The 25,278-nt window shown below is 40.2% G+C and overlaps 1 protein-coding gene across 4 annotated transcripts in view; it reads left to right on the top strand.

The window, feature by feature from the left end:
• Window positions 1–25,278, top strand: part of gabrg2 (gamma-aminobutyric acid type A receptor subunit gamma2) — a 46,832-nt gene that overhangs the window by 2,307 nt on the left and 19,247 nt on the right. For all 4 annotated transcript variants that reach the window (XM_030100507.1, XM_030100506.1, XM_030100505.1 and 1 more), the window contains exons 2-6: window positions 6,859–6,998; window positions 10,931–10,998; window positions 13,630–13,850; window positions 14,869–14,951; window positions 17,015–17,152. In XM_030100507.1, coding sequence (XP_029956367.1) covers window positions 6,859–6,998; window positions 10,931–10,998; window positions 13,630–13,850; window positions 14,869–14,951; window positions 17,015–17,152 — 650 coding nt within the window. The remainder of the gene's footprint in view (window positions 1–6,858; window positions 6,999–10,930; window positions 10,999–13,629; window positions 13,851–14,868; window positions 14,952–17,014; window positions 17,153–25,278) is intronic.

Raw genomic sequence — 25,278 nt, 5'->3', positions numbered from 1 at the left:
CAGATGCTCTAAAAAACAGACATGTTTAGGGTCATGCTAATATCCACCTGTTTGTAGGTCATATTGGCCTAAAATTTCCAAGTTATGAGAATAATGAGTGTAGATATATAGTTGAGTATTTGCAAAAACTGGCTGACATTCTGGATTCCGTGCAGCTTTTCATTTTTACCATTTAATACAAGGCCGTCAAACACATTTTATTTCAGGTAAAACATACAGAACAGTGTCGTCTTGAGTGGGACTGGTAAAATAGTCCGATAATAACCTTTAAAAATTTTGTTTGTTGTGGTCCACAGAATATGTGATGAAAATGTCTATATCACCAAACAATTAGGACCGAAAAATGACTGCAATATCAATATATATTCCATTTTGATTAAAAATGTCCTAAAGATGCCCTGTAGCTGTTGCATTATGCATTTTTTTTTACAACCTCACCATGACAGCAAGGCTCTGAGGCTAATGCAAGTTTGCCATCTTTCATGGCAGACACCACACAGAAAGACTCCTTGTCTGGACAAATCGATGACATTCTTGTTATGTGGCAACAGTGCTAATGACTACTTTACTGTGCAGCCAGACTTCGATCTAGTTTTCTTTTATGATTTCACTCCTTTAAGTGGGGCACCCAGAATGCTTTGGAGTCAATCAAGCTGTCATATACTATCTGTCTCTTGACAGACTGTCATGTATCCCATAACAAGCAGTCCGCAGTCCTCAGAACTCCAAAAACTGCAGCTGGGAGCATGCAGATGTCAACATTCTTCTGGCCAGTGATGGAGACAGTTTGATGCGACAGACTAAACTCTCAGCTCTGAGACTCTCTCTTATATTCATCACCCAGGAGACATTAAAGTTAGAGCAGTTTCACATAGGATGGTTAAATTATCGCCTGGGCCTTTTACTCAGTTGACTGTCACAATAAAACCAAAGTTGCCATGGTTACAAGATGGCAAATATAAGGGCGCTGTCTAATAATTTTGCTTTGTCAGTGTCAATAATTATGACATCAGTACTTGTGAGTGTAGAGTTACAGATCATTTCACAAACCCTGATCCAAAAATTGTACTATTTTAAAGAAACCACTTGAACCTGCTGAAAGATCAGGACGACAGTAAAGTGGAAACCCTCAAGAAATAAAATAGGACCTTTCTATAGCTGACTACCTCGTTTTATACTCATTCTAATCCATTATGACTAGGATGACTGCAGTTATTTAGGATATATATCAAATAATATGCAATAATTGAGTGTTTCTGTAGCTTTTTCAAAGTTTAGCTCTGATATTGGACTCATTCTTAAATTTTGTTTTGTATCTTTGATTTAGGGGACACCTCATGTTAGAATTTTAAACACTTGAGAGTGCTGCAGGTGAAAATGTGTCATTTGTGCATTTTCAGTTCATAAAAATTTGTTTCATGCAACACTTTGAAAAAGATGTTGGTTTCCAAGACAACAGCAGAAATGCTGAAAACAATTTAGATGGGGTCACGAGTTGGTGATGTTTGTTTTTGTAATGAAACTTTGCACTCTAACATTAAGGATGGCGAGTCCACAGACATTTCTTGTGAACAGAAAATGAAGCTGGATTGCTTTTACCGGTGACTGTCGACAGTCAAAGGAAATAGTCCCACAAGGAGATGGAATTGGAGTCATGCCACTCTGGAGGCTGCCACGATTGTTATGTGTCCATCTACTCGTGCATGTCATTTACTCGGTCATTTACTATGACCGTGATGTGCATGTGCAACTGCAGTGTTTCAGAACAGTTGCAATTTCCTCAGTTTTCGATGGAGTGGGAGCATTTTCAAAAAGTTGTGTTTTCAGTGGATCTGAGGACCATCATGTGAACTCCCTCCCAAACAACACAACGGACGTTTTCTGTTTTCACTTGAAAATGTTTTTGTAAACAGGCCATTAATGACTAATATATGAGTGTGAGACCCTATTTCTCTGCTTTCTGGCAGTGTTTCAATATTCAAAGAGAATATTGTCAAGAGTTTATGGTTATTAAAAACATACATACTCTTCACAACTTAATAAGGCATTGATCGTGTCATATTAATGCATTCAGCAGTGACCGACTTGATAAACTTGGTCCAAAACCTCCTGGCCAAGCAGTCCTGGCACCATGACGAATTGCCCCGATGTCTCGTTGTACCTGACCACTGACAGGAACAAGTTAACCTTGTATACCAATGTGAGCTAATCTGTGTGATCTGGTCTCCACTGGGCTGAGTTAAACCTACAAATGGTCTGCTTTTCTGTGCCAGAAGTCAGTGAAATAGAGCCGGCTGATACAGTCCTGGTAATTGGCTGCCAACACCCCTGTATATGACGATCATAATTGCAGATGTTCATTTCTGCAAATTGACAGGCTGACTGATTAAGCAGAAGCCCAATTTAAATCCACTTCAGACGATGGCAGTTTGTTCATTAGTTAAACTTGATCACTGTAGCCAGTCATTTTCTTTTGCAAAAAAGGTAGTGCTTGTGAAAGTTCTGTTGTAACAACAACTTGATGTGCATGAGTGCTTTGCTGTTTTGTCACCAATAGGTGCGGGGCTAATTTAATGCTGAGTAATAATGAGCATAATGTGTTGCTCGATATGGTCTCTCCTTAGCTAACATTTGAAATATACAAGGATGAGGGCGGCAGTAGGCTCGCAGCTGTTCTCAGAGCTGATTCCCTTGCTGTCATTCCCCCCATTTTCTGATGAATATATGAAACTGCAGGGGCTGAGAAACTCGATTTTAATTGAGATCTAACTCCTGTACGCTCACTGTAATTATTACAGCTATATGCATTGCCTTATATATATATATATATGCATGCAAATAGACACAAGCGCATGCATACAGCACACGTGCACACATCGGCACGGAGCTCTCTGTGGGCCTCCAGGTACCAAATTAGTAGGCAAACCCTTAGATCTGCCTGTAGTGGAGAACACATGGCTTTCCCTTTGATCTGCTCATGTTTGGAACATTTCCATATATGCAGAGAAACTGTGTGAGATGAATGTAGATGGTTGAACTGCGGCAAGCTGAAAAACTGCAGATGTCTATCTATCTATCTATCTGTCTATCCATCTATCTATCTATCTTCTTGAAGTAAGTTATGTCTAAAAGGGTTTACATAAGTGAAATAAGTACAATTTAATGTTTGAAGCATGGTAATGGAAGACACTTAATGGCATTTAATGCAGTCCAAGGAGGAGTACCGGTCAAAACATTGTTCGTCACACGCTTCTGAAGAACATGAGAAAGCTATCAGGACTTCCACCCTCCTGTTTTGCCATGGAAACTGTGTTTTTCACCATCTCAGATTCTTTATTATTTCATTCAGAAGTCTTTTCATCTCTCAGTGCTCAGCCGCCATGCTGAAAACTCACAGCTATTTCAAGGTTGCTTTTCGGTGCTGTTGGATATCTTTCCTGAACTGATACAGATTTATGATGGCTGGGGGATTAGACACACCTGGAGTTCCCGCAACCTTTCATAGCTTCTGACCATTTGTCTTATTTCACCTTCCTCATTTGTTGGACTGTCACTGGTCCTCATGAGTGTGTTTTCTCTCTGAATATCTTATCAGACAGCAAGAGCTTGTCTCACTTTAGCGTTTTTATGCTTGCTGTATGTAAATAACCACTTTTTCAGTCAGAGCTGCCACATACAGCAAAGCGTCATCTTGAACCAGACTGATAAAAACAAGTGCCATAATAGCATTTGAATTGAAAATTTAGTCTTTTTTAAGGTTGTTTTTTAGTTGTGGTTCAGAGTGTATGTGGAAAAAAAAAGTATATTTTCACAAAACCAAACAATTATATCTGAAAACGACAACAATGCCAACAAGATGCCAATTCTAGTGATTCCCTGTGGTGCAAAATACAGTGAAATAGCGAAACAAAAAAACATCTCCTGTAGCTGTGGCTTTATGCTAGCTCGATAGCAGTGAGGTAGCTAGCTTTCTTGGGAGCCTCACCGATACATCAGCTTTGGTGTCGGTGTTGTTTTGTGACCGTTACGCTAAAGAAATGTGTTGAAACATTTGTATTTATAGCCAAATTTGCTCAGTGGAGTCTTGGGCCAGATTTGGAACCTTTTACGAGCCGGTTTTGGTCCACGGGCTTTATGATTGAAATCCCTGTTTTAAGCGCAGATGTTTATGGATTAGTAAGACCATTAATTGTAAATGATGAAGTCATTAATTGCATATTAGCAAAGCCTTTTATTTCATGGAATTTTAAGTTTCTCAGAACAATATGTGTTTCTAGGCTATGGATCAGATGCTTGATCAAATCGTCTTTCAATTCAGAAAGTTGTGGGTTCAATCCCCAGTCTGAACTCGGAACTGTTCCCAGTGGATGGACTGAACTCCATTTGTGTGTGTGTGTGTGTGTGTGTGTGTGTGTGTGTGTGTGTGTGTGTGTGTGTGTGTGTGTTTCTTCAGTAACTCCACAAACCTTTCACCTTCTTAAGGGATTGCTAATCTCAGGAAATCTCACCTCTTGGCCACACTTTTCTAACTCTTACTTCCAGTATAAGGTTTATCTTGATGGAGGTCCTCAATACTATTTATATAATCTGATCCAACCTCAATAAATCACTGCTTTTTGTCTGAGGAATAAAAAAAACCCCAGTATATTACATTCCTTCTCAATACACGATGAGCACATGCTTTGACTTTGTCCTATTCGTATTGCACACACGCACTTGGACACACACACACACACACACACACACACACACTCATATACTTGCAGATTTTGACTCTGCACACATTTTTCTTCTGAACAGCATTATGCAGAGCCAGGTGTTTTGACAGGCTCCTCCTTTATGAAAGCATGCTGTCAGTGGACTAATGGACCCTGATACATTATTACTGGAGTACTTCCATCTGCTATTCAGACCTCAAACATAAACAAAGTGATAAACCAACAATAAAAAAAAAAAACTGTCATTAAAAAAGATATAATTTACCCAAGCTATATTTAGCCTTGGTGTGCTTGGAGGCTCATGAGTTGTCATTATCGTTTCAGTGAAGAAGTCTGAATTGAGACTGCGGACCTTTGGAGGGAGGGTATTCTAAATCACGTCATCAGCGTCTGTAACATTGTCGTCTAATTTATATTTTGCAGTTTTACAGAGTTCAAAACCGAATGGAACATTTTGCTGGGTTTGAATGGAATTGTTGAGGTTTTCATTTGGACTGTCACTTGCTTGCTGAATATTAAAATGATCTCTTTGATCCGATTACTTTAAATTTGAGAGACTCTAAGGCCTTGTTAACACAATGTTTCAAGTGAAAACAGTAAACTTTCATTGCATTCTGGGTGTCTGTTTGGACAACAATGGTGCTTGCAGCAACCGTGGTAATGGGGGAAATTGCAAGATTTTGAAAATGAACCAATTCTGCCGCTGCTTCGATGGAGGAAAACATCTTTTTGAAATCCTGCCACTGGGCATGCCCACCACAGCTGTAGTAAATAGTTCTTTTGCTCATACAATATGTGAGGAGATGGCTAATGGCGACATTCACAGTGTCATGAGTCCCAGTCAATAATCCTCATGATTTGGTGGTTTCATAGATTGAGAGTCACCTGTAATGACAATCCAGCTTTGTCGTCTGTCCATATAAATGTCCGTGCACTCGCCCTTGTTAATGTAAATGTTGATAGCACATAGTCTTAAATGAAGCCTAAGTAAAATTATCTAAATTTTCGTCCACTGTCAGGCACATCACAGGGATTTTTTTTGCAGGGAAGGTAAACATTTGGGAAAATAAGGAAAAAAAAAAAAACACGAAGATAAATGCCTGGAAGTTCAATTCATAATGATGACATTAAGATTGACAGAGATAGAAATAGAAACGCAGTTATGAGAGAGAGAGAGAGAGAGAGAGAGAGAGAGAGAGAGAGAGAGAGAGAGAGAGAGAGAGAGAGAGAGAGAGGGAAAAAAAAGAAGTTCTAGTTGCAAATCACTCCCTACGGTGGCTTAGGCACCCTGAAGGAAGAGGGCGTTGAAAGCTTCCTAAAGAAGAAGATGAATGATTAATTCCATATGTCACATGGATTGTAATGGCTGTCACACGCTATAAGCTCTCGTCATAACGGCATATGTCAGTTTGAGGATCTGCATTTTTGTCAGTGTTGAATGTCATACCAACAATGCCTGCAAGAATTATAAAAAAAAAAAAAACCAAGAGAGAACAAGAGAGAATACTCAGATGTCATTTCTATGCAGGGAATGCAAAGATCTGAAGTGAATAATTTTCAACCCTTTCATCTAATTTTCCCATCACAACATCAAAAACAGCACAGTATGTTTGCACCATGTCTTATCAGATGTGTTTTAAGTACATGGTGGGATTGGTCTTGGACTACTGCTGTTTTCTTCATCAAAACACTACATTCCAGAATGCCCAAGACATGAATGAAGTTTTAAATATTTGGTAAACGAAAAGAAAAAAAAAAAAAAAAGACCAATCTGAATCGAATTAAAAGGCATGTTTGAAGTGGTGTGTTTTTCATTTTTATACATTTTTTACAGTATTTGCATGGAGCATCTGAACATAATTATGGCCATTTTACAGTGAAAATGACCCTTTTGGCACATTTAAGCTTCTCTTTTAGCACTACTTAGTAGAGCAACAACTCTCTTTCATGAGAAATAACATTTATGCAAATGAAAAGTGAAGATTTCCATTCTGATCTTGAACTGAGCTCTTCAAAATTCCTAATTGTCTGCCTCTCTCATCTATGAATATTTCTGTAAGACGACCACAGAGCACATTCTGAAAGCACCAGCCTTCAAATTATTGATTGCAAGCATGTTTTCCTCCTCCTCTCTCCGCAGCTCCCTCCAGACTGAAGACGATGACGAGGTGTCTAACAAGACGTGGGTGCTCACTCCTAAAGTGTACGAGAGTGACGTCACACACATCCTCAACGGCCTCCTAGACGGATACGACAACAAACTCAGACCTGACATTGGAGGTGGGCCCCGATTCCTTTTTTTTTTTTTTAAATAGACCATCTGTGTAGTGACACATCCACAGATATATATGCTTGCACATATGCGCCGAGTCATCATGCTATATTCACTCACCCGTGACGCAAGTACGGCAGTGCCTTGTAAGGTCATGCTGCCTGAACTGCTCCCTAGTATTTTCTTAATGTTTGAATGAGAGTGAAGCAGCTGAAATCTGAGCAATTTACAAAAGACTAGATTTTTATTCCAAGCTCAACAAAAACAACATAATCAAGCAGCAAGTTGAGAAAATGTTTTTGTGTTTAACTGATGGAATATTGCTACTTTTGTACTTTTAAAGAAAAACGGACCACTGTCACGCCTCCATGTAGATCCCATGCAACTTGGTCTGACTTCTTGTCGGCATTTTCAGCTCGTTCACCTAGTTTATTACACGAAAGACAGTTCGCTCTACTTTGTGACATTGACAGGAATCAGCCACTCTGAAGGTCGTCGACTTTCTCCATGAAGACGTGCCGTCATGTCCTCACTGAGACAAAGCATCAGCACACAGTGCATACACTTCCTGATCTAAATTCCACCCATTTCATATACGTTGGGTCTCTTCATGAATACCTTTCCCCAGTTATTAGCTGCTCAGAATTACAATAAGGAGTTCTCTATGTCGTACGGCTCTTTACAAATTCAGTAAGATCATCCTAGAGTTCACTGGATCCATTTTCAGAATTTCTTATATTTTGCCTCTAACATACATTGCGAAATAAAGAAAAATATGACTTTATGAAGCGGACACATTCGCTGTAGATGTGTCCGTTTTTCTGTTATCTTATGCTGAAGAGTACAAGTTGTCTTTGAGTGTTACGTGTTGACGGGCCGCTGGGGTTTTTATTAAGTATGTGGACTTGTGTTTGTGTACATGCATGCATTACGGTTCAGGGAGGCTGTCTGTCACGGCGCTGTGAACCTAGAGACAAGTAGCTTACTCCCTTCACTTTGACGGACAGCTGGGCAAGTTCGACCTGTCTGCACAAGCCTATCTGAGTCGATCTGCCAAAGCAGACCTGGGAGATGCTCAGTAGCCTCACACTCATGGGCCAGTGTTCCTGGGACAACTGGATGTAGTCGGGAACTGTCATGTATTGTCATATAATGATAGAGCCGTCCCTGGACGTATTCTGGGGTTGAAAAGCTTTCCTACCGCTGTGGCAGAGGTGGAACATTGACCATTCAAGCAGAAAATGGTAAGAATTGATTAGGGAACAACATAATTTCTCTGAGCTTGTGTTGAGTTTGAGTTATAGGTGAAACAGTTGAATTGCTCATTTACAGTTGGCAGAAAGAGGCAAATGAAACCAGAAAAAAAAAGAGAAGGAATGAAGCATTTAATACCAAAAGACGGTCCTTAGTTGTGAATTACTTGCAGTTTCTTTTTATTGCCACCATTAGCCACCGACCTTCAATCCCTCACGATAAGCAAACACGTAACATTGTTCTTTTTTTTTTTTTTATTTTTTTTTTGCTCCTGGACATATTAATGTTGACTTGAGGGAGTAAAGTAAATTCCCATCGACCGGTTCGTCACACGTGCTGCTGAAAGGTTGATGCCTTCCGCTCCAGATTCAATCTGATCTCTGGTGGAAGCTCAGAAAACCATTAGGTGAAGCTGAAAGGTACCACTGCCGTCATTCCACCGTATGCTAATCCTAAAGCTCTAAAGCAGAACTAATGACTGGCTGGAAATGACTGCACGCGCTGAGAAGAAGCCGTGCGACTCTGATGTGTTACAGAGACGCCTTTACACCAGTCTGCATTGATGGTTTTTCTGTACACTGTAAAATGCATATAATATGACACACTCCATGAAGGGCATTGTTTCTTTCTCTTCTGACTTTAGAGGAGGGTCTGTACTGTGAATTCAAGAGCAGCCCAGATCTGCTTTGAGGTGGAGGTTTCAACCGAGAAAGAAGCTGTATGACTGGGCGACCAGCTGCCACCGTCTTCAAATGTGCTATGATCTTGCTTTCTTGGCGTTGGTCTTCCAGCTGCTACCAAGTTACATGTCTACACTGGAGTTATAATTAGCCGGCTATACTGTCATCTGAGCTGCCAACCGACCAACCATAGCCGGGCGAAGTGGAGTTTCTACTTCTCTCCTCAGAGCGCCGAGCATGGATTTAGATTAATTGCTGATTGTGCCACGTCTCCACTTTGAAGTCCATTGTGATGCTCATTTAATTTTAATGACACTGGAGTGTATAGCGCACGCGGAATCTGAAGAAAATTGGACAGAAAAAGAAAATGGAATAAAAAGTGAAAATCCTCGATTCATAACGCAGCCATTTATTGATCGAAGTCTTCTTTTTATTTCAGAGGAGAAACGGCTTCGCAGGGCTGCAGCAAAGATCTGAAGTAAACTGTGAAAGAGAATTTAGTGGTGTGATGTCTAAATTTTTCGAATGCATGGCTTGTGGTCAGAGTTGCCTTTGACCATGGTGTCTGCAGTGGGAGTGTTGGCATGCATTACATTGTCTCAGACAGCAAGTTTGCACAGTCACTGGCATTTTGTAATAATGATTTCTTGGCACCTTTTTGCGTATTGATGGAGGCCTAACGCTCTCCAGCTGGCTGCATGAAATATGGAATTTAAATCTGATTTTTTTTATATAGATATTGTATTCATAGCATGCCTACAGTTGATTATGTTGCTCCCAATCAAATCCATGCACAATTTCAGCCTAAACATTCTAATTATACTGATGTAACTGGAAGAAATCTATATTAACTTGTTAAAAAATATGTGAAAGCAAGTAGAAACCATCAGGGGTTGTGTGTGTGTGTGTGTGTGTGTTTTTTTTTTTTCACGTGTGTAGAAGCAATACAGTATGTACACCGCAGGGTGGGACGGAGATCGACATTCATGCTAAGAGTGACATGGAAACCGAATGCAAACCTGCAATCATTCCCTCGGTCTACGTCTCACACTTACTTCAGCTCCAACATGGAGCCTCGAGGCCGCCCGAGTCTGAACTTCACTCATCCCTAAGACATAACGCCCAGTCAAGCATAAACCTCGGATGGCGGTGTGAGCGCTGATCCAGGGCTAACTCAGAGGCCCTGACAGAGGATGGATGTCCATTTAACAGCAATCCGACCAAGTTCTTCACCCATACTCTTGTCTGAAGCCCGCCGCACCATCTCACTAAACCAGTGTGAATAACTCACAATGGTAAATAGGTGCAAGTGCACAAGCAAATAGCATTCTTTTACGAACATGAAGGTATGACCATCCTTTTTCTCTTCAAAATGGGCCAATGGGCCTGAACCATGTCAGTGGAGTGAAAGAGATGCATTGGTGCTGCATGAGCTGGTTTCAAACCAAAACTGTTATTTTCACCCCTTTTTTTTTTATTTCTAAGTCATTTCTATTTTTATATATGTATTTATGAAACACCTACAAACTCTGTGTGATGTTGAGTTGTAGAAACTGGGGAATGAACAGAGTTATTAATAAGACACTTTTTTCATTCATTTCTGTGCTGATGGGATTTGATGGTGGAGATAAGGTGGAATGTCTCTGTGTCGTCTCTGTTTTTCACTTTTTAGAGACATTTTCACTGCTGCGTTAGATTCTGCGTTCGGTGGCATACAGAAGAAAATATTGCAGTCCCTGGTAACAGGTGCATAGGCTCGGGAGCACACTGATGGCTCTGGCGTCTTATACCCACAATGATGACGTCTCACTGTTGCCTAGCAGCCTTTTTTAGCCTGGCGAGTTGATGTATGGCGACTAGCAAACGTATGAGTACGACGATTCGAACTGTTTCGTTGCAGAAGTAAACAAAGTTTGGAAATAGCAAACACCCTCCTCTAACCTGTACATGTTTATGAAGGATTGATGCACGTCTCTAAAATCTGTGTTCCTTCTTTTATTCCGCAGTCAAGCCGACAGTGATCCACACTGACATGTTTGTGAACAGCATCGGCCCAGTGAATGCTATTAACATGGTAAGTGATCCTGGAATATGTTAATGTTAATGTGCCACCGCTACTGTTAATAATCAGCCTGAATCTTCTGTGAGAAGGTGGAAGATTAGCTTTTTTGTTTTCTCCTCACAAATGTGCGTTTTGGCCAGTTCCTCAATGAGTGGTGCTTTCTCAGGAGCACTTCAACAGGGGCAGGTGTTTGCTGTCTCCAGTCATGGTTGGTGTATCTTATCCTGTTCATGCTTCTCAGTGGCTCATGCCTATGAATAAAATGGAAAAAAAATGTGGCCTGTTAAATTCATCTGACTGTAATCAGGCAAACATTTCTTTCAATAAGAAACACTGATAAACAAGTAACCGTGTTCAATACACTGAGCAGGTATCAAAACAGTGTATTTCCAAATGCATCCAGCAAATTCTAAAATCTTCTCACTTTGTTTTTGCCAAAAATTGCATCAGCGAATATTTGAGGTGTCACCTGTTCACACTTTTTGTGGTTTGTTTAAGGCAAATATACCGATTTGTGATTTTCCTTGGGCTTGGTTTGAAGACAAGCTTTTTTTAAGCTTTTGATCATCAGTCTGTTATTGTTGGAGTGAAATGCTGTCCTGGTGAAAACATCGTATTGGGTGCAGTATTGGTTTTCTTTTTTCTGACATCAACAACATCAGCAACTTTAATTGTTTGTTGCAATTCTCGTGATCTTTCCAATCATACACTATGTATATGAACATATCAGTTTAACATGTGATGGTTGTTGAGCAGGGGTGTCAAACATGTATGATAGCTTTCTTTGTTTTTCAAAAACTCTGTATAATTTCTTCCCAAAATGTTTGTAGTAATGTTTTTTTGTGATAGGCTCTAAATATATTCCCACGATATTCCTGTCAACACAAACCGATTCGTTTATGCAGACCTGGCTTTTTAATGAGAAATAACTTTGTATATCTGTGATGCAGAAATGATAAAAACAGTGGAGGACAGGTTGGAGGAAAAACACTGAAATAATCATTGGGAGCCACTTGGAAACTTCACAACAGCATTGTTTTTTTTTTTTTTTTTTTCCTTTTGTCTTTGTCATTGTTGCATGCCCTTGCTGAGAGCTCCCTCTTGATTGTAATTCTGCAGAGCAGTCTGCTCTACATGCCGATGACGTTCCCTTTCACTTAGTCTTAGCCAAACCACCCACTCTCTATAACTGCACCCACAATGATGTTGAAAGAGGAGAGAATCACTTGATGGCATCAGCTCCAGAATGTGTGTTTGTGCTCGCATTAGGGCGTCCGTCCGCCTGCATGCACAGTTGCACCCGTGTGGCGAGGGCATTCCGCCGACATGAAAGGTTGACGGATTGGTTCACATTCATATGTAATCTGTGTGGCTGGCTCGGTGTGTCCACACATCGACATGACAAATGGAGGCTGGTAGTTTTTTTTTCTTTCTTTTTTTCTTCTGAAGAGAATAAGCCGATGGTGCGGGGGTGTGCGTCTAAGCATGAACACAATTCTGATTTCTTAATTATGCGTGAGGGAATATTTGAATTATGGAAAAGTTACAACTCCAATGAGTGTGGGAGAGCGGGACCAGAGAGTGCTGGGACAAGCTAACCGTGAGAAAGAGCTTGAAATCAGAAAAGGAATTATAAATTCATGCATTGTAGCCTCTGCAGCCAAACAGTCTTTGGATGCTTTTAATGCGTGCAGCTGTCTGAACTGAGAGAAATGTAATTCTTGAAGGATCCCAGAGTGTAGAAATAAATAAAGAAAGTGCAAATGTTTATCCTGCTCGCTCAGACTCAGGTGAAGATCAAGGCATGTAACCTTTCTCTTGTTGTTTTGAACTGTCGGTTCGTCCCTGGTGGAGAAAGAAAAGGGTGCTGAATAGATGGGAATGTTACCAGGTGAAAATGCTTTTCAAATCTCATTTAGTACTCTTTGGCGAGGATTGAGGCTTTGTGGTTGGGCTTTGTCAGAAAGTTAATGCCTATACCTTCTTGCACACAGATCCCCAGATTTTTTTTTTTCCCTCTCTCTCCTCTGTCGCTCTACCTGATTTTGAACTTTGAGGCGTTACCCATCCTAATAGCAAAATAACCAAAGACTGATGGCTTCTCCTCTTTCACTTCCCTTTCTTTCTCACTCACATCAGATATATCTGTTGTAGCAATGCATTCACAGAGACTGAATGGAAGATGGAAGGCTTTGTCAAAACTTAGGACAAAGTGCTGCCAAGGCTGCAGGTTATAAGGTTGAGAAATACTTCAGTCAAACAATACGGGGTTATTAATTGCCCCGTTGAACATTTAATTTTCAGGTTGAGGGCGTCAAGATGGTCTTTTTCACCGGCGCTCTTTAGTAAGGACAAAAGAACTTCTTGGCCCGGAGAGGCGCCGTCTTGTCTGAGGGGGAAAACACTTGCAAAAGTGTTCCAGCTTGGAGCTTTCACCGGTGTAGAAGACGATCCTTCAAACTGCAAGAACGGTGCATTTGTAGCCCACATTTTACGATGTCCTGATTTCCGCTCACAGGGAGAAGCTGCACGTTGTTGACAGCGCTGAATGGTGGCAACACCTTTTCCCCTGACTGTGCTTCTTAAAGGTTGTTCAACTCCTCAACGTGACAATTCTGGTAAAACTGTGTTTTATGCCATCAGGAATACACCATCGACATCTTTTTCGCTCAGACTTGGTACGACAGGAGGCTAAAATTCAACAGCACGATGAAGGTCCTGCGTCTTAACAGCAACATGGTGGGAAAGATCTGGATCCCGGACACCTTCTTCCGAAACTCAAAGAAGGCGGACGCTCATTGGATCACGACACCCAATCGAATGCTGAGGATCTGGAATGACGGACGGATACTGTACACTCTCAGGTGAAAGGAGCCTGAGACGTCTCAAATGACCTAAATCTTTCTTTTTTAAGTTTTCATCCCAAACTACAACATATTCCTTATCAAAATGCCCTAAGGACGTGGAACTCTAAATCTTTATGCATACAACAATGGAGAGAATTAATACATTTTCTTATGACTCATTGGGTTAATTATCTTAAAGAAACCAGCCTTACAGAATGACATCCAGGATTGTTAAATGACATGGAAATACACTAGGTAAATGTTGATTTTAAATAATCTGGCGTGTCCTTAAAATTGCTTTTCTAATTTCCCTTGAGTGCAACAAGGGATTTATAAACTAATATAAAAGTTTTTTTCATAATGACTGAATGTCTGTACACTCCTTAACTCTGACCACATACTGCATGGGTCCATCTCCTGTTTTGGAGTGTTAAACCTGGGGGGTTCGATGCGACAGACAGATGGGAAAATTAAAAGAGAAAATATTAATGATACTTATTATCATGTTTGCATGCCATCATAAATACAGGGGACATGTGCGCTGACACCACAATATATCAGCGGTGATAATAAGAGAGGGAGTGAAGTCATCTGACTCCGTGGAGCCATGATGGATGTTCTCCTATGCAGAACACTACCCCTCCACTTCATTAATTTGTTAAGGAACTCAGGACTTAACCACTGGTTAATTAGGATGACCGCTGTGATGCCGAGCACAGTGATACATGACAACAGCGAGCGCACGGATGGGTAAAGTCATTTAAGGTCGTTCTCTCATTAAGAACAAGTTTAATGACTTTGCCTTCAAACTCCCTCAAGTGTGGAAAGAAAAGACAAGTGTGTTGCTGCCAAAAAACATTGATTTATTTTGGTGAAATTTTAATAAATGTCATTAATGATAAGGTCAATTTTTTTTCCACAATCTGACATTTTTAGTACAAACTGGGACACTAACTGTATTTGCATATACTATGTGCGTGAAAACGTTGTTGTTGTTGTTGTTTGTTAATAGACTCATAACTGTGTGTCCCTGCAGGTTGACCATTGATGCTGAGTGCCAGCTTAAACTGAACAACTTCCCGATGGATGAGCACTCGTGTCCCCTGGAGTTTTCAAGCTGTAAGTTTGGCCATACGCTGATGCCACACTGCGCTGCCCCTCCCTGCATTCCTGTCCATTATCTTAAACACGCGCAGATGCTCTCTGGCCAGTTACAGGAAACCTTATTTAGGAGAGAGAGAGAAAAAAAAAAAAGCAACTTCATGCCAAATTCTTTAATTCCTGTTGAAACAGTTTTAGATTTCTTTAGGATCAGTCACCTTGTAAACGGATTCGCCTTACACATCTTTATTCAGATATAAAATGCACATAGTGTATGCACAAAATGCGCAGGATTGTACTTTGTTCAGTAGAACCAAGTAATTCCAGCACCATACCAAATAGAAAGCCTTTCAAATCATCTGTATTTGTCTTTTTTGTTGCTTTAATGCTATTCCAGCCTTTAAAGGTAAAGAATAAGTAAAAGCTCATCATCATGTGAAATATGTAGAATTGTTTACCACCTTTTTAAGTCATTTATAGTATCCGGTGGTATCCTGCTACTTCACATCTCAATCACAGGCGTTGCTTATTGCTTTCTGGGAAAAAAAAAAAAAAAAGGGGGGGACACAACTCCAAATGTGTCAATCCCTCCATGTAAACTGGGGTGCCAAGTTATGCTAATGAGGGCACTATGGATCAACAGAGAGATGCACTATGGGATATTCTCCTGAGAAAATGCTTCCTAAAAAGCTCCAGTCAGTGTACCAGAAAGAGAAAAACCAGGGGAAGGGGGGGGGGGGGGGGGGGTAGATGCCTTAAAATGGAACAGACGCATTCATTTAAATTTGATGAAAGCCATGGATGTTTTCAGAAGTTTGAAAAAAATAAAATGCTTGATGTACAGCACATGAGCTCGATCTCAGAAGTAGCAGGCGGAGCAGCGCGCAGCAAATTTATCACGCGGCATATTTTTACAACACGTGCCACAAAGCAACAAAGCATGGTATATTTTCTAGTGCAGCCTCTTCTGCAGAGCTTTTGACTTCGAAATCAAAAATCAGACCTCTCGATTTAATTAGAAAGCTTCCCGTTACACAACAGGCGGGGAGAGCGTCTCAGTTTGCTCAGAATTGCACGTTAATATCTGAATCACAGTTTTTTTTTGTTTTTTCTAACTATAAGTATCAAAATGAATTTATGCTACTCTTAGAGCATTGTCGTTCTGTCCTCCCAAAAGGACACTGAATCAATAATGCCTCCATGATGCATTACCAGCGAAGACGCGGACTGCCTGCCTGGATCGCTGTAATGTTGCAAATGGGCAGCACCTTTCCTCCCCAGCTCCTCTGAGGTCCACCATTACTGGATGTCTGAGAGCACTCTAGTCATAAAATCATTTAAAGTTTGCACTGAGGAAAGTTTGCGTGCATTATTCAAGCCACTCCCTCGTCACATAGCTCACTCCAGACTGAGTATGGCACCAGAATGAAATCTGAAGAGGACCGACTGAAAATCATTACAGTCAGACTTCAACACCTGGAACAGTCAGGCCATCGCTCTTCGCTGGAAAGAAGATTAACTCTTTTCCTAACCTGAGATAACGTACATTCAATACCATCACTTGAATATTATCTGAATCACTTAAGATTACATTGGTGGACTGGAGGGGGCAATTTTGAATAAATTACAGTCATTTCTGCCCATTGATCACTGCTAGTTTTTTTTATTTATTTCTTTTTTCTCAATGTCAGTTCTGTTTTTCAGTGCTCAGTGAAAAAGAAATCTCTCCTCACAGATGGACTGGATATTGTGTCAACATGTTGTGCAGTAGGCAGGAGTTTGTTATATAACGGTTCTTTCATGAAACAGTTTGTGTGTATGGATTACTTTAAAATAAAACAGACTACACTCACTGATTTTTCCTTATATTAAAAAAAATGTTGCATGGCAGTGTTTTTTTTTTTTCCTTTCTTCAACAGAGAGCATATTGAAGCACTCAAGTCTTTAGATATTTCCCTGAATGTTAAAGTCTTTGAAAAGAATTGTGTCATTTCTGCACTAAGCTCCTCTCCTGTTTTTTTTTTTTTTCTTTTGACTTTCAACTAAGCCGTGTGTCATCCGAACTGTTCTCACTCCCTCAGATGGCTACCCAAGGGAGGAGATTGTGTACAAATGGAAGAGGAGCTCGGTGGAAGTTGGAGACATTCGCTCCTGGAGGCTCTACCAGTTCTCCTTTGTGGGACTGAGGAACACCTCTGAGGTTGTCAGGACCGTCTCAGGTAGGAGATCAATCATTTTCACTCCGGCGATGGTGTGTTTTATCGAAAACATTTGATAGAATCAATATAGTTTTTGCGTTCTGTGTGAGTCCTGCAAAGATCCCTACAGACACAGCACATTTCTCCTGATTCCTGATGGAATAGCAGAGTTGAAGAACTAAAACCGTCTATGCATCTCTTTCCAGTCAGTCTATTGTTAAGGGTTACAACAACAGCGTTTAGAGACTCAGAGGTGATCCATAATGTTTTTATCCACTGCCTCAAGTAAAATCCATACCTATACCTTGGTATATCTCACTTCCCCCGCAGGACAGACAAACAGATTTTCAATAGAGCTATTTTGCTTGGCCGAGTGGGATGGCACATTACAAGAGCTCGGCTTGTAATGTAGGAAGTGGACAGCAGTGCTCCAGGATGGTATCCGATCCGTGCCAATGAATATTGCTCACTCAGATTTTATTTCAGTCCTCCTCGTTTTGAAATGTACGACGTTCAGAAAGTCTCTCTCTTTCCATCTCGTTGCACACATGAATTATAAGACGCACGGTGGTGCAATCATTAGAATAATCTAAAATCTCCCCTGGCGATCTCGCTTTCACTCGTTCATCCTTCATACCTGGGTCAGCTCTGCTTCATTTCAAACTCAACTTGCAAGGATGGGTGAGTTTTAAGAATGCAGAGCCTAGTAGGCACGACAAAGGAAACTCCGCATCACTGGAGTGCTTTCTCGTCGACGGCTGGATTCTATTTAAAAATGATGTGAGAATATGGATATTTGCCCAAGGAGAAACAGCTGCTCCTGCTGGACAGGGATAATGTTTTAGAGACGTATCACAAACCGTTTGCATGCATGTGCTGATTTGTTTATGTTTATATTCATGAGACCTCTCAGAATTAATGTGTGTAAGTTATTACATGGAAATCTTATATGTTCTTTAGGCTCGTCTGTGGTGCGAATAAAAAAAAAAAAAAAAAAAAAAAAAACCTGCCAGAAGCATCGACTTTGGCCAGAGGACAGCTTATTATCGAGAGACATGCAATTAATAAGTGCCTGTTATATATGCATATATTACATATTTCCTTATTTTTAAGTTTCTATGAGAGGGATTTAGCGGTTTCAGTGTTTATTAGCCCAAAGCTCAAACTTACTAATTGACTGTAAAGTAGCCGCTGTTTAACATAAGGCAGATTTTTTTTTTTTTTTAATCTTTTTCTTAGCTGTACTTGACAAGATATTTAATTAATTTAGTCATCTGTCAATCTATCAAATGTTTGGGGTCATTATTCTTGCAAATTAGTAAAATCTGTCTGTTTAGTCATGTAACACTCTGCTCTGCTTCCTTATTAATGTAAGATCTCAAGCTGTCAGATGAAGGTGCTTGGTTACAAAAATCACATATATTTTTTAAGAGATCTGTCAATGATGACATTTCAAAGAAAGAAAGAATATAGGCATCTGCATAAAAAGAGTGTTTTTTTCATACCAGATGGGGGAGGTTAACAGTTAACTCGGAGGTTACATGTTATATTGTTTCTGAAGTGTTTCTGTGGGTGTTGAAGCTGTTATTCCCTTTAGGTGAGCTTTTTTTTTTTTTCCATAAATGTGACACATACAAAAGAAGTGCCAAAACATAATGAGACATCTGCTTTTACAGAATTTATTTTGACAGCTCAGCTCAGCAACGTCATAAATTAAATGATGCATTGACCTCCTACATGACTTTTTTAATATACATTTAATATATCAGAAGTCGCAGTCGCATCAGCATTGTGTTCAACAAACTCATATATAGGTATTGGAGACTATATTGGACAGACTATTGTAGTGTGAAGCAAACATGCATATGAGATCAACTGTTTAAATTGCCGCAGTGCAAGTTGATTTAAAAAATAAAAAGTCAAAACTTTTTACACTTTTTTTCCCCCCTGTTTTGATTAAAACATTCTCCAAGTGACAGCATGAAAAGGCTATCTGTAAGACTCTGAGCCATACTGGAGAATTTGCAGGCTCCTCCGACTCTCTCTCTCTGCCTTTGATCTGGTTTGTTATTTCCACAAGCGGCCATCTGCTCTCTTGTCAGAGCAAAGAACCTTGACTGTGGCTGAGAGACCTCTTGTCTCATTTTGCAGTCAGTTTGGGTATCTGACCTGCTTGAAGATTGGCGAACACAACATCTGTCTCAAAACGCAGTCGGTTAAGGTGCTGTAATTGCCCAGTCGTCTCAAGTACCTGCCATACGGAAAAGAGTGCTTCTGAATTTTTCTTTCATTGCGTGATATCAGTCAGCTTTTTATTTTGGTATATTTTTTTGGTTAAAAAAACCATAGTAATATTTTTATTTTTTGGTAATTTTTTTAAATATGTTTGAAATGCAAAGCTACTTATAGAAAGTAGTACGGTTAGGAAATAAACTCCAGCTTACTTTATTTGGTCTTATTCACTCGGGCTTGTCCTGGTGATGTGCATGTCGGTGTGCTATTACAGTGTTGCTGAGCGAAGTCATTCTGTTTTGATGTAATTGACATGTTTAGAGGCAGATGCAACCTGAATGTGCTTGGCGATATCATTTTAAAGGCTGAGGAACAATAATGATGACTCAGGAGTTGCGAAATTTGTGAAAGAAATAGTGCAATCATGTCCATCTCTGAAGGCAGTAAAACAAAAACTTTTCAAGCAATTAGGACAACATCCCTGCTACATCTGCATCTTTTAAGCAGGCATTTAGGTACCCCAGTGGACACTTGTTCAAAGCATTGTAAATAAGAGCAATAGCACCTGCCACCAGACTCCTTGTTCTGCTGATGCCGATGGTGCTTTTTTTTTTATGACTCTGTGTATTTGGGATCTCTGCCACACTGTTGAATGAATGTGGGACACGTCGGACACTCCCCCGATGCCAGTGCTTGTTTTATAATTTAAACATGTAAATGGTCTCAACAAGACAGTGTTTTAAAGGTTTGTTTTATGAAATGCAAGCAGTACCTGTTTTTAGTGCTCTTTTTTTCATATTAGGGTGAAGTGACATTACAGACCGGTTGAATTTTCTAATCTGGACTGAAGGAGCTCTGCTGGAGGTGGACTTTATTGATCAAGCTGACTGTCCTTCAGGTTATGTGTTTTTGCCCTGCATTGGCAGGTCACGGTAACTTACACCTATTCTCGGAAAAAGAAACCAAGTACTATGTTAAATCAAATAAAATGAGTTGGAATAGGTCAAGTGAGGCGACAGAGGGACACGTAATGGTAAGCTAAGCAGACAGGCAGGCAGGTGAATGGGCCTGATCCAGACAATGATGACTGTAGCGAATAGCCAGAGGAAGAGATTGCCTCTCATTTTGTGAGACAAGCCAATCTCCCCTTACTGCGACAAGTTGAGCCAGCACTCATTTCTCTTCTTGCCTCATGTATCTGTGCTTGTATTCTCGTGCTAGCCTATTTTTTTTTTTTTTGTAAATAATAAGATAAAACGTGTTGCAAGATTAAAGAGCAATTGAGTGAAAATGAAATGAAAGGGCGCCAGAGAGGGCATGCCATCTGCTGCTTTGGTGTAACTGTGTTGTTGCTTTTTATAAAGGCTCTGTCCATTTTTATGTGGTTTGTCTTCCTTCCCTCAGCCACTGTCCAAAGGCTTGGTCTCTCACATGTCACTTCTTATCAGGCTTGTCTGTCCTGCCTGGAAGCCTGTACCTGCATGTGCAAGCACACACACACACACACACGCCCGCACATTCACACACATTTGCATACATGCACACACTCGCAGGCTGAAACAATAATACTATGAGGGCAAGCGAGGACTCTCAAAGGACATCAGTGAAGAGCAGAATAAGAATAAGATGACTAACAGAGAAGCAGGGAACATGAGTGTTGTGCAGCTAAGCTGCTAGAAATTGTTAACCTCTGTTTCTCTAATTGCTCAAACCAACTCAGGATTGTGGGGCTCTGGAGAAGATTGCAGTTGACTACTAGAAATTACAAAAGTACATGTGGAAACTGAAGATCTACTACTTTAATGCAGGAGGATCATAGCCGACACCCGGTGTTGATTTTTGCCTTTCTTGAAGTTCGGAATTGAGACTTGTGTATTCCAATGCACAAAACCGAGGAGGTTATATTGTTAACGTTTACAATTTTTTTCCTACACATAGAAACCGGGACTTCCAACTGAGGTGTAACCAGTTACATGTGACGTCATACATTTGTGATCTTTTTCTATCGCAGTTGCACTATACAACCACTAGAGGGCTCTGTCTCCATTGAAATACAGTAATCCCATTAAATCAAAGTCATTCCAGTAGTTATCAGACAAAAATATTATTCTGTCATCCACCATCGACACAGGCTGCATGTCGAGAGTCACCATTTGAGCTATTAAGTTGCTGATATGTTCACTATGTGTTTTGTCGCATTTCTTAGATTTGTTGTGTGTAAAATCCTTCATGCTAGCCTGTGAACAGCAGTTAGCAAAAAAAAAGCTAGGTACCTAGCGGTAGCATAATGCTGGCAGCAGCTCTCTGTCCAGTTTGTTGGGGTGTTTCCATGGCAGCTGGTCTCTCGTGGATTCTGTTGTAAACCAGCTCTGCCTGACACAGCCTGCACCTTACAGTATTTCCAGTTTAGCAGCAAAGCTGCCACACAGCGCTCCGCTTGTTGTTAGCTGCCATCGCATCCCCGAATCAACTTGAACGCAACTTTTTTTTAAATCAACATAACATTGTGCCGCATGCATCTATCATGCATGTGGATCACTGAACTACAGGTAACATTTAGTTAACTAAAGTTAAAGTCCCGAAGCTTTCAGGTAACATCGTAACCCCATAGTTATACTCATACATCCATGTGGAATATTACCAAGCATTTTTTTTTTTTACTAAAACGAAGTGTGGTTCATCTCCTTTCAGCAGAGAACCTGCTGTTGTTGTTGAGAGAGGTGATTCCTAAACTGGCTTCCTCATTGCCGGATATTTTCTGTGCTGTCCCCAAAGTCCATCTTTTCTGTTGCTTGGATATGCAGTCTACTTGCAATGAACCACGCTGTATAATGGATCTTAACAACCTTCATGCGTCCACCACAAGGCAAACTTACTGTTTAAGCAAAGACAGTCATTAGTCACCAATTAACCATACTGAACAGTTTTTTGGATGAAAGGAGGAAGGTTCATGGAGAACATCCATGCACACACAGGGAGAATACAGAAACGACTCCATAACTCAGACCCAATGTTGTTAGCGTTAACCACTACATAATAATGAAAACTATTTTTAACCACTGGAAGATTCATACTGTGTTGCTTTAAGTGTCTGCATTTCATAGTGATCTGCATACAGTGACCTCAAACACTTTCAGCTGTTTCATTTTTGCAGTACGGGACCGACAAATATGAACCACATTTCATTTATTGACTGCAGATGTCAGTCACTGTTTGTGAAGGATGCAAGTCTAGATACTGTAAATACAATGTATTTTTATAAAGCTGTAGTCCGATCTTGTGAACCAGCATGGAGGAGTGATTTGTTGAAATAAGAAATTATCTTTTTGAGTCCAGTTTTGTGCAACATTGAAGCCAGTGCAATGTGTTTACATTCATATTCTCTGAGGGCTTTCTCTGCAGCCATTAGCCATCTTGCACATTAGTGGGATAAATGAGCATAAAAAAAGTCGCTCAGATGGCCAAGAGGCTTTTTCGTCATAGCAATAAAAGAATCAATGCTACTCGCTGTCTTTATTTCCTTGCTTTTCAAGTCGACTCACTTTCCTCAGCAATGAATAATGGGATTGTTGGAGTGGGACATGAGGTGGTTAATTTGCTGCCCTTTAAGCTTAGCACAAACGTCCCCTGTGTGCATCAGCCAGCGGTCCATATCCATGTGTGTTTGACAGTACAGACAGAGTGCTTTGGCCTGTGCCTGCATCCATGAATTATTGCATGTTTTTGTGACCACTTGCTCGCCTGCACATTTCAGTATGCGCTCTCCACTGAATATGAGGCTTTTTTTTTTTATGTATTGGGAGCTATTCTTAGAGTGACCTTCCAAAAGCCATGCCGTGCAGCCCCGTTGTCTGTGTGCGCCCGCCTGTGTGATTCAGTTTGAGTGGAGAAAGCCCAGGGACACATCAGTGGCCTTCTCCCGATTACGGAGCGCCACAGTTTCCAGATGATTCTTTGATGGGGCAAATCTAGAGGCATTGTGGTTAAATAGAAATGGCTTGGCCAGAGAAAAAACAGTCAGCAAAACAAGTCCATGAATGTTGATACATATGTTTTATCACAGTTCTAAAAGGTTGTCATACTCGCACATTCACTCTGACACCCCAAGGATTGTCTCTACAACATGGGAAGTGGATCATTGTTTTCTTGCTCTTTAGTGTGTAAATAGGAGACAAGGCTGACATACACTACTGGCAAACAAACAGTACTTATAGTAAATTAACTATTAGTTTGAATGATAATTCTAACCTATTTTTGTCGGCTTTGAAATGTTAATTATCTCACAATGTCTTGATTCACCTTCAACTAGAAAGGTGAGGAAAAAAAAGTAAATTTCCATCTTCACTTGAAAACACGGTCGTGTTACGAGACCTTTGGTCCTTGTCACTGAGGCCTTTGATAACATTTAAACTGTGTCGAGAGTAAATGTCATTTAATGGGCTTTGATGAAGCAAATGTTTGTTTTCGTTGCTCTTCCAAACAAAGAGTCACTCGTTGAAAAAGAGATCGGACACGACAGTGGCAGGAACTGTCAGGAGCTTTGTGAAACTCCCCCCTGGTGACATGATCCAGAGCAAATGAAAGGGAAAATAGTATACCGTGAGATTCTTTACAAAAAAAAAGAGGCCACTGAGGATCCTTGTCACTGTCTGCCTGCTTTAATCAAGAAATAATACAAGGAGACAAAAAGCAATAAAACCCAAATACCGGTGTTTTTTTTTTCTTTCTTTTTTTTTTTTTTTATTATTGTTTCTGAGACGTTGAATCCCTGATCAAATAAAACACCTGCGAGAGCTCCGGCATGCTGTGCTCAATTATGCCACTTTTCAATACATAAGTCCCTTTCATGAATTACGCCTGATCTCTCGAATACAGAGCTGTAGAAAAAAGACATAATAAGATTTTAAAAAGAAAATAGAAGATACAATTGCAAAATAATGATGTTTCGATGGTAATAAATATGTTTCCTGTTACCTTTATGTCACATGACGGCATGATTTCAGATATTCACACTTGAGCGAGCGTCTGGAAATATATATACCGGTATAGTTGCTGGACTGGTAAAATCATGTCAGGGCACATTGTACACATCATTAAAAATGTGTAACATATTTATGGTGGAAAATAAGTATTTTTAAGGTTGTAAAACTCCTTAATGCACCTTTAATGAAAATGTCCATTTTTTACAAAAAAAAAAAACAAAAAACAAAATGCTCTAATGAATCTTGGGACAATATTTTGAAAGCATGAGAAACAGACATGCAGCAAACTGTGTTGGGAGAGGAGTGGGCAGAGGCCTGCATCCTGTTCAAACTCAATCTGCCAATACAAACTCCAAATTGTTACAATATCAGTGGCTTACTCAGCAATATAATGGTGAAGTTGCATTACTTTAACACTCATATTCCTGACACACGAATTAAATGCAAACACCATATATATGGGAGTGTCCTCAGGTATCATCTTTTTGGAAGGCTACGCTGTCTGTGATTGGCCAGATAATTTTTAAGAGATTCCATTACATCCTAAAGTGTGCATTTTAAATATCTATGTCGACAATTTCATTATCCCAACCAGCCTGAAGTCCCTGCTTAATGTTGGTTTTCTGGAAGCTAAACTCTGTATTGCAGGTTCATGGAAGAAAGAGTCACTCTGTGGTATTTCACGGTGGTTTAAAGGAATGACTCTTTACTTTGCCCTGGAGAAGATCAGTTGTTTCATTAAGAACAAACATGATAGATTTTGGGCAGTCTGGGCCGTGACATCCAACCTGACATATGGAACGATGACTAGTCCTTAAGGTGATTTGCTTACAAAGTTAACAATTGATCAAGATGATGATTTGTTTGATGGTATAGGCTATGTGTACAAGTGATTGTGTGGGCATGTTCATTGCTCTTTATTCATTAAAATGA

The sequence above is a fragment of the Salarias fasciatus genome, chromosome 10, assembly GCF_902148845.1.
Source record: "Salarias fasciatus chromosome 10, fSalaFa1.1, whole genome shotgun sequence".
NCBI classification, from domain to species: Eukaryota; Metazoa; Chordata; class Actinopteri; order Blenniiformes; family Blenniidae; genus Salarias; species Salarias fasciatus.
This window is presented reverse-complemented; position numbering and strand designations above follow the sequence as displayed.